The following is a 9481-nucleotide window of genomic DNA, read 5'->3' as shown; positions in this document are numbered from 1 at the left end:
ACACACACACACACACACACACACACACACACACACACACACACACACACACACACACACACACACACACACACACACACACACACACACAGCCCCCTCGGTCTTCACTGCGGGTTAAATAAAAGTTCACTGACCATGCCATAATCAGCCCAGACAAGACTGAATGTGCTACATTTTGCTCTTATTTTAATGGAGTAAAACGAGCAGCCATAACAACAAATAAAGCTGCTGAAAGAAGAACTCCTGGGTTCCCGCTGAGCAGACAGCCGTGTAAAAATGATTCGGGTTTATTTCTGCTCATTATCCTCCTCCTGGAATAGAACCATTGGAGTAAGAGCTGCAGCGTATTCAGCCGGTTTCTGAGCAGGGCTGGTTCTGAATGAGCTCCGTATTACTGAGACCAGTGAAGTGGCGCTGGGAGAACTATAAAGGCGCATAATGCTGCACATCTCTTTGACCTCAACACTCATTTCTGCTGCACTCAAAGACCCAGAGCTTCCAATATGCAAGTCTGAAAATGAATAGTTTTCTTTCGTGATTCTGACAAAGATGAGGCGGATGCATAATGTCAGATTACATGAAGTTGATGGAATAATGCTCAAATCCCAGCGTAATATTGCAGATAAGAGCTGGACTTAATCTCCAAACACCCCCTTTGGAAAATGTGAGGTAATGCAACAGGGGTTGGCATCTTTGTGTTCCGAAGGATAACAGATTTTTACAACCAAACGACGACCCTAAAGCCAGATTTGTCCGTTTTCATGGAAGCCTGAAAAATAAATAAAAAAGTAAAATAATAATAATAATAATAATAATAATACAGAATTCCGATTTAAAGATATTTCAGGGTTTCTCTGAGACGTCTTTAATAATTCAGGACTCCCTCACTCCCCAGTCACTTAATTTGGATTGAAAAGCTGGCATCGCTGGGGAGGAATGAATCATGTATTCGCTTATCTCAGATCTGCTCTGAATATTTCCGCACTCAAAATAAAATATTTAACCTAATCGCGCCTTTAAGGCCACACGCAGATAGAGAGCGGGCGAAAAAAGCAGCTGAGTCGATTGTTGAAGAAAGAAAATAAGAAGTTGAAGGAGAGGCTGAGAGGTTTGGTGCGCGCAAATCGCGATGCTGCTCAGGTCTGGCAGCGTGCGTCAGAGCGCATCTGTAGCTGGAGGTGCACCTGTTAACAGCGGCACAAAGTGTGCGCTGCGAGGAGTTTATCCGCACAGATCAACCAGGGGGACATGAGAAGGGAACTGCACTCACGCTGCTGTTTTGTCCGGTCCAGTAGACCACGGCGTGGTTGTGCGCCGAGTCCCCAGTGAGAGCGAAGGTGCTGCTGTTGAGTCTGGGCTCATCCTGCCGGGTATTTCCTCTCCCATCCTGCCTGTTCCACCCGAATTCCGACCGGTCAGCTTTGTGGCTATCCAGCTGCGCGGTCCGGCTGGTCCAGTCGCTGTCGCTGAACTCGTTAAAGTCTGGAGCGCTCCTCTTGGCTCTCCAGAGCGCAGCATCCTCAGCCACCCCAGGCTCGGAATCGGCTGGTTTAACTTCATCCAAACTAAAATTAGGGACAGAAGTAGCAAGCATCCCAGATTCCCGACCGGTAACCCGGGGTTCCCTGACCTCAACCGCCTCCTCCGCGGGGTCGGAGCGCACCCCCGGCGCCAGCTGCAGCTCCTCCCGGTGAAGTTGAACAGGCGACGGGCAAGATCCGCAACTTATCTCCGCCCTGGCGTGTTGGAGGGCATGAGCGGTGATCAGCAGCCAGAGACCCAGGGAGATGCGCGAGCCTGGGCGGGTGCCAGCCCGAGTCTCCATCGCTGACAGAGATCCGGGTGAAGGACGACTGGAGACCTGATTATCCGACACCTCAACTCCTCTCACTCAGGTCGCTATGCAGAAAGTGACGCCTCGGTTGTCCGCCTGGATGTTTTTCCAAGGAGGGGGGGAAGCAGCGGGGGGAAAGGGCTGAGGGGGGAGTAAAGTGCTCCTCAGCGAAACTGTTCACGTCTGAGGAGCTTTTGGTCGGAAAAGCCACCACACAGGAGGGAGGAGCTGATTCTGAGCCAGCTGCCGAGTGAGCGCCCGGAAGAGACGCTCAGTGTTCTAGTGTGTGTGTGTGTGTGTGTGTGTGTGTGTGTGTGTGGAGTAACAGAGAAAGAGAGAGAAACGCTGTCCATGGTGCTGAAGCTTCTTTGAAGTGTTCAAATCTGAGCAGCACAGAATAGTCACTGTGCTGCTGCAGCCTCGGATTCTCCACACAGTCTCTCCATTTTTGTTGCTTTTTATTTGTTTCTGCTACTAATTCAAAAAGCACATTTAAAGATTACATTTGTAACATATGACTGGAAAAGATTCAAGTTGCGTTGGTGCGTAAATAAAACTGCGCTGTTTGGATCAGCGCAGAAATGTGCGGTGGCGCAGCAGTTCGGAGAAACTCAAACAGTCATGGATTCAGAAGGACGTCGTTCAGGTTTCAGCGCATTGAGTGAAGCTGGTTAAGGGAGAATCAGCAGCGCCATCTGGGATCAGAGTAAAAACAACAAAAGTCCTAAAGTGTTAATACTGAGACTGTTAGATGTAACATATTTTATTAGTTATAAGGCTTAATAAATGCAGATTCTAGAATAATTTATCTGATCACTTCTACCTCCTTTACATCTGTCTGGCTTCGATTTAATCATAATCCCTTTTTTCCTCTAATTAATACTGTTATTTATTCTTATTTGCTGGTTAATTTACTGATATGAAATAAACTCCATGCTGGTCAGTCAGAAGAATCATTACTTCATTACTCATATTTCTGTAATTTTTCTCTCTCTGCCACTTCAGCATTATTTAAAACTACAGTGTTATTTTTCCTATATTGTACATTTTGCCTGTTTGTCTCTTATTTCTCCGTTTTCAATCTTAGTTTCAATCTGAATGTTTTCGTTTACCTATGAATCGCTTCTGGCACACTTGAATTCCCCTCACTTGGTCTAAAATAGAACAAAAATAAATAAATAAAATGTTAAGCTTGTTAATAAATAAAAATGTTGGAATGTACAACACTGGAGTTGTCAATAAGGTCTGAACTGAAACGCTGTTGGTATTTGAAGCCGCTATCAAAAAGAAAAACATATTTGTTGTGAATTGGTACTTAAAATGAATTTAGTTGTTCAGTTTGGTGTATTTAAATTCCAGAAGCAGCAGTTTTAGTGCTTTGTTCAAGTTAAAAGGAGGCTGAACTAAGAGTCAAAGATCAAACTCTGATTTAAATGTTATCCAGAAATATGTACAGAAATAAACATTCTTTATATTTTTTAAATTAACACACAGTCAAAGACCTAATGCTCATGGAAAAATAAATACTGAAATAGTTTTGGCAAAACTTTAGAGAACTACTATAAATATATTACATTTATATGATCATGTTTATTTACTAAATATAATATTTAAGACAATCTGGAAAACATTGTTTCTTTTCTCCATTTATCTACTGATCATTCTCTGTAAGGTACACCAGAGGAAGCAAAGACTTTTCTTCCCTGTCTACAAAATATTTCATTCAAATCAATCATTTTTGCTTGTGTACTAAAATATAGTCAACCAATAATTAGTAGAAATAGTTCATTTTTTTAACTGCTGGTTCAGAAAACGTAAAGTGCAATGTGTTTTCTTTTTCCTTTCAAAGCAATTACGTTTGTTTTTTACATTATAATGTGAGGAGTTTTAATGAAAAATAACTTACAAAACTTTATGAGGCAGTTACAATGCAACAGGAAATGGTATTCACCTAATGAAAGGCTAACAGGTGGTGCAATGATTCCCACAATGAGCCAGTGAGACGGAAGGTTATTACAAATGAACCAGATGAACTAATCAGAGGAAACGTGGTACAGCTGTGGCAGAATGGAAGCAGGAAAACTGACAGAAAGAGACTAACCAAGACAGAGGAGCTGAACCAAGACTCAAATACAACAGGAAAAACTCTTATGGAAAAAACATTCTAATAATGAGCTGAGTGTGGCAAGACTTCAACATAAACCACATAAAAATGTTCCAAACACAAAAATGAAGACCAAAAGCCAAGCCCTCAAGAATTGTGACAAAGACACTAATTATTGATGCTCTACAGCTAATCAACTATGGATCACAAATGTAGTACAGAAAATAACAACTAGGCAAAGAGTGAATTGACTAAAGTATAGTTCAAGTGTAATCTGCAAACTCAAGGCAGCCGTCTGGAGTCAGTCCTGACTGGCTTGTCAAAGTGAAACCTAAATGCTCCCAAACAGCCTGATTCCTGTAAACCAGGTGTCGTGTTGACATGCATGTTTGCTCTTCCATGTGTCTGCACAGCCTCTTATGATCCTGCAAGAAGCATTGAAGTCTGATTTGAACCGGGTCACTGAGACGCCATGATTTCCTTTCTAGACCTTCTGCTGTAGATTCGCTACTGTTCTGGTGTCACAGAAGACATATCTGATATACAATGGACATTATTAATGACTCATGAAGTCTAAAAGCTAAACTACTAAAGCTTCTGTTTTTGGAGACGATCAGGTGACGGATCCTCCAGAGCCAGATAGTGTCTACTCATCTTTTTCACTTAAGTGCAAAACTCCAGCAGTGAAAACTAAAACAATGACGTAAAGAGAACTTATTGTTATAGACTGATGCTCACAAAATGCCACCATATTTTCTTTGGGTGTAATTTGGAGCTCAGCTGGGAAATGTTCAGACTAATTTCTGACTTTATCTGTCGTTTATAGGTGAGCCATGAATACATTCAAACAAAGAAACCCCTGGGGCCTGAAAAGCCTTAATTTCCCCACAGGCTGCAATTATTAAAGAGATAAATGTGGACAGGACACCTCGCACTGCAAACAAGGTCGTCTTTTGTCCATTGTTTATTTATTTAATCTGCAAGTTTTGTAGTAATAAAGCTCTCTGTTAGATGGCATCACTCTGCTATAATGTCTGTGGTGTGTACTCCAGTGTGTGTGTGTGTGTGTGTGTGTGTGTGTGTGTGTGTGTGTGTGTGTGTGTGTGTGTGTGTGTGTGTGTTTGGGAGGGGGCTGCAGGAAACAAGCTGTTTAAAGACTGTTGGCTCAAATAGCCAGAAAGCTCTTTCTATCCAAATCCTTCAGTCTGAAAACCATCTGGGAGCAGATCTTAATTTTGTTTTCTCACAACAATCAGATCATGTCACAAAATAAAAATGCAATAATTATTGTGGGGATTTTTTAAGTTACAGTTAAGCTACAGTTTAGACTCATTCTTGCTGTGTGACAGTGCAGAGAAATCTGATTAAACTCCACATTCCTCCGCAGTGGTCCCTGCGTATTGGTGTATAATTTTAAAACTCCGTCTGCTCCGCAGTTCTCCTTCTCACATTAAAATCACTGGGAATTTGCTGGGATTCAGACAGAGCCTCTGGGGTTCACCCTGATGTTCAATTTGTGGCCAGTCAAGTTGATAGACAAGGACGCAACATGCCAGGCTGCTAATGAATAACCAAGCTGCACTTAGCCACTCAAACAAACCCACTCCCACAGAGGAGGAGAAAAAAGACTCACTCATTTTCTTTCATGCACACACATTCCCTTTCTTTCCAGGTCCTTGAAGTGCAGCTACACAGTCTATCCCTGCTCTCCCCTCTCCGTCACTCTCTCATGCCTCTGGGCTCTGCCTTATTTCTCCCCTTGCAGTGGTGCAACTCTGCCAGTTCCTCCCAATCAATCAGATAATGCTCTCTCTCTCCTCCAGGAACCCAAACCCTCCTGCAGACTGAGCCGGACTTCTTCCAGTTCTTTCTAATTGGAGCCAAAAAGCAAACTCACATTACAGATTTTAAGTCAGTGCATTAGCTGACCTGGCCATTTTAATTTGTATTTTGAAGGCTGATCAGTTCCAGTGCCAGGGAACATTTTTCAAGTTTGGACAGAGTTTGCTAAACTTCCAAGCCAAACTGGACCAGTTTCCGGGTCAAAGCGTGAGGTGAGGGAGTCACTGGATGATGTCGCTGTTCCATCATTACGATGCTGCAGCATTATTTAGTCTTTTCTCTGAAAATGGAGAAATCAGACACTCAGGATTAAACTCCTGAGTTTAATCTCAGGAGTTTAATCCTGAGATTAAACTCAGGAGAGCGGCTGTTCAAATGATCTCATTTGTCGTGGAGACAAATGAGATCATTTGTCTCCACGATCTCATTTATTCAGTCGCAACCACAGATGAGGTTGGAGTGAAGATAAACCAGTAAATCCAGAGTTTTGTCATTTGGTTCAGCTCTTTGTTTACCATGTCACACCACTACAGCACTTTTATTTAAACAGCACCAAACCACTAATGGACTTCTTGTCTATTTTTCCCTCTTTCATGAACAACTCCTCCCCGACCCAGAGAGGCCTCACCCTCCGCCCAGAGCCAAAGAGGAAAGCCCATATTAGGACTTCTGCCCCAACATGAGCTTACAAATTGTGTGAGGGGTCAAAGGTCTCCAGGTCCAGGTGAGTTGTGGAGTGGCTGAAGGCAGGAACATTGATGCCTCAGCACAGAAAGTGACTTCTGATGCGGAATATCATCAATGTGAGTTGCACTTACCATTCATTTATTTATGTTTTCTATTTGCTTTTATGAAATATCACATTTCTAAAGTATGAAAAATAATATTTACCTTTCAATGCATATCATATAGTCGGTTTAATACGGATCCAAAAATACTGTGCATACAGTTACCACCATGACAACGTTAATTCAGATGAGGCAACATAATTTACTACAAGGATTTACATTTCCTGGCTTAGACTGATGCCTAATTGGATGATATAAAGATTATTTATGAAGCCGAAGTCCCAGACCTCAGGTTTTGAGTCTCCAGAGTCCAAGTCGTGCCTGAAGTGTCTGTTTTTATGGTTGAGCTTCAGTCGTAATACTGAGGCATCCGTCTCAGCTGGTTAATTTACTTCCTGGAGGATCCGTTTCTGTCAGTGCTGAATTTGGGCCTAAATGAGACACGATCCTCCAATAAGTTTAGTTAGACTGAAAGCCTTTTAGAATGATAATAAATAAAAACTTGTGTCTCTTTACGCTCTAACTTTGTGAAATGTTGGGGCATAAAAGGAAAACTGTGAGTGATTTTGCCCCAAAACAATTTACTTTCTGCCTCTTTAACAAAAATGTAATTTTCTAAATAACTGAGTAAAACATTATGCTACTGCAGCAAAAAGGTTTTTTTGTTTACTGGTGGCGCCGATAAGCTTGGCCACCCAGCAAAGTGAACGGAGCTACTGTCAAACACAAAACATGCCCAGTGCCACCGGAACAGATGAAGGCCCAATAAATCCTTCACATCTTTACACTCTAAAAAGTTCTGACTATCTCCTGAAACTCCGACTTTTGGCCAGAACAAAATGAGCAGAATTCCCTGAATATCTGTCAGCCAGTGAGTTTGATGATCAAAAAGGTCCCATTTTCAGGTGGCTCCTAAAACAACAGCAGCCAAAGAGCCAGAGACAAGAAAAACCTCCCAGCTCACATCATCCCTGAGCAGAAACTGAATTATTACACAGAGACATGTAATGAGATTTTAATGAAAGTGAATGAAACTTCTCATCTCTTGTGATGCTGCCATTCATCAATTACCATGGCTTACTAATGGAGTGGAAATTATTAATCCCATTTAACAATAAATCAAACTGAATTTTTTCAAATCAATCTGCCTTCAAGTAAGACGTATTCTGTGTCTAGATGTGGCACAAAAAGAGCACATTTTATCAGAGAGATACGTCTTTATGAGCAAACAGTGCTTTGAGAGCACCTTTAACCAAGAGGAAGTGGCTTTCAGTAAAACACTTAATGTCTCTTTAAGGCTGAACTGATCTCTGCTGAAACGTCTTTTCCAGCTGCAGCTGCAGCTCAAAGGAAGCACAAAATGGAAACACAGAAAACAACAAGAGTGCCCCATAACACGGTGCAATATTACACAGCTGGGCTATACGACCATTTTATAATTACTTCATGCACTCAGAGTGCATATATTATAGAAGAAAAAATTCATCCATCCATCCATTTTCTTCCTCTTATCTGGGGTCGGGTCGCGGGGGCAGCAGCTTCAGATGGGAGGCCCAGACTTCCCTCCCCAGCCTCTTCCAGCTCCTCCAGGAACCCCAAGGCGTTCCCAGGCCAGTGGAGACATCGTCCCTCCAGCGTGTCCTGGGTCTCCCCTCCTCCTGGTGGGACCTGAACTCCTCACCAGGGAGGCGTCCAGGAGGCATCCTGACCAGATGCCCGAGCCTCAACTGGCTCCTCTCGACGTGGAGGAGCAGCGGCTCTACTCTGAGTCCCTCCTGGATGACCGTTAAAAAATCATTAAAAAATCAGCTTAAGATATTTTAATATACAATACAGACAAGAAAATTCAGAAGGAATACAAATATTTTGACAAGTAATATTAAATATGTAAATAATTCACAAAATGTTAGTAAATGTTAGAATATAAACAAAGGGAAAATATTCTAAAGTACAAGGGAAAAGAAAACAAACAGATTAAATCAATGATAAAGAAAAACATACAAATTAAACATTTTCAAAATAAGTTTTTTAAAAACTACATATGTTTTGCTGTTTATCAACTGGTGAACTAAACCCTTATGCTACATTTTCATCACTTCTTTCTGGTTGATATGCTAAAAAGCTGCTTTGATTGTTTTCCTAAAGAACTACAAACAAATAAAAAAAATATTCACTTATTACATGTTTGAATACTACCGTTTTAAATGTCCTTCATATATTTCACTTGTTTTCTGAGTGCTCAACTACAAAATATGAACTATGAATTAATATTTTAGTTATTTAACCAGGAAGGTGAAAATTCATGTAGTATAGATTCAAAGTTTGGGATTAAAAAAAAGGGAAAAGATTTAAAAACTCCCAGAAACTGGGAACTGAACCAGAGAGGAGGAACTCCAGGAAAAACAGAGACCAAAAACCATGAATGTTCAGGAAACAAGAGACAGGAGCTGAAATACTGACGCGTTTGATCCCTGGAGTTAACGGAGATTAGTCTAATTAACAGAATGAAGCTGAGAGTCTGAGGGAAGCAACAAGCAGAGCGATGAAACCAGGAAGATGGGAAGGCAGATAGAAACAGACCAATTCAGAAAACACTTCAGAAGCAGAGCTGGAAATCACAAATAAATCTAAATATACCAACGTCTTAAAGAACCTAACACAAGTCTAGAAACACAACTAAATACAGAATGCTCAGAGTGAGGAAACTAAAATAATAATCAGTTTAATTAGATAATAAAAGTCCAAAACTGAACATTTTAAAGTAAACGTATGATTTTAAATCCTTAATTGTCAAATTTAAATCATTAAGTTGTGGTCCAATTGTGGGACTGAATTCCTCGTTAATCCCTCTGTTACCCTCTGTTACCTTTTGCTACTTCTGTTTCCCTCTGTTACCCCTGTTACCCTCTGTTA

At 41.4% G+C, this 9481-nt stretch overlaps 1 protein-coding gene across 1 annotated transcript in view; it reads right to left on the bottom strand.

Annotated features, from left to right (window-relative positions):
• The window catches only part of sorcs3a (sortilin related VPS10 domain containing receptor 3a), a 222596-nt gene extending 220477 nt beyond the window's left edge, over positions 1-2119 (bottom strand). The window contains exon 1 of the mRNA XM_008422187.2: positions 1271-2119. Within this exon, the coding sequence (XP_008420409.1) occupies positions 1271-1825 (555 nt within the window). The 5' untranslated portion in view covers positions 1826-2119. The remainder of the gene's footprint in view (positions 1-1270) is intronic.
• Positions 2120-9481: the final 7362 nt, after the last annotated feature.

Source organism: Poecilia reticulata, linkage group LG1 (genome assembly GCF_000633615.1).
Source record: "Poecilia reticulata strain Guanapo linkage group LG1, Guppy_female_1.0+MT, whole genome shotgun sequence".
NCBI lineage: Eukaryota > Metazoa > Chordata > Actinopteri > Cyprinodontiformes > Poeciliidae > Poecilia > Poecilia reticulata.
The sequence above is the reverse complement of the archived record's forward strand: the minus strand, read 5'-3'. Positions and strand labels throughout refer to the sequence as shown.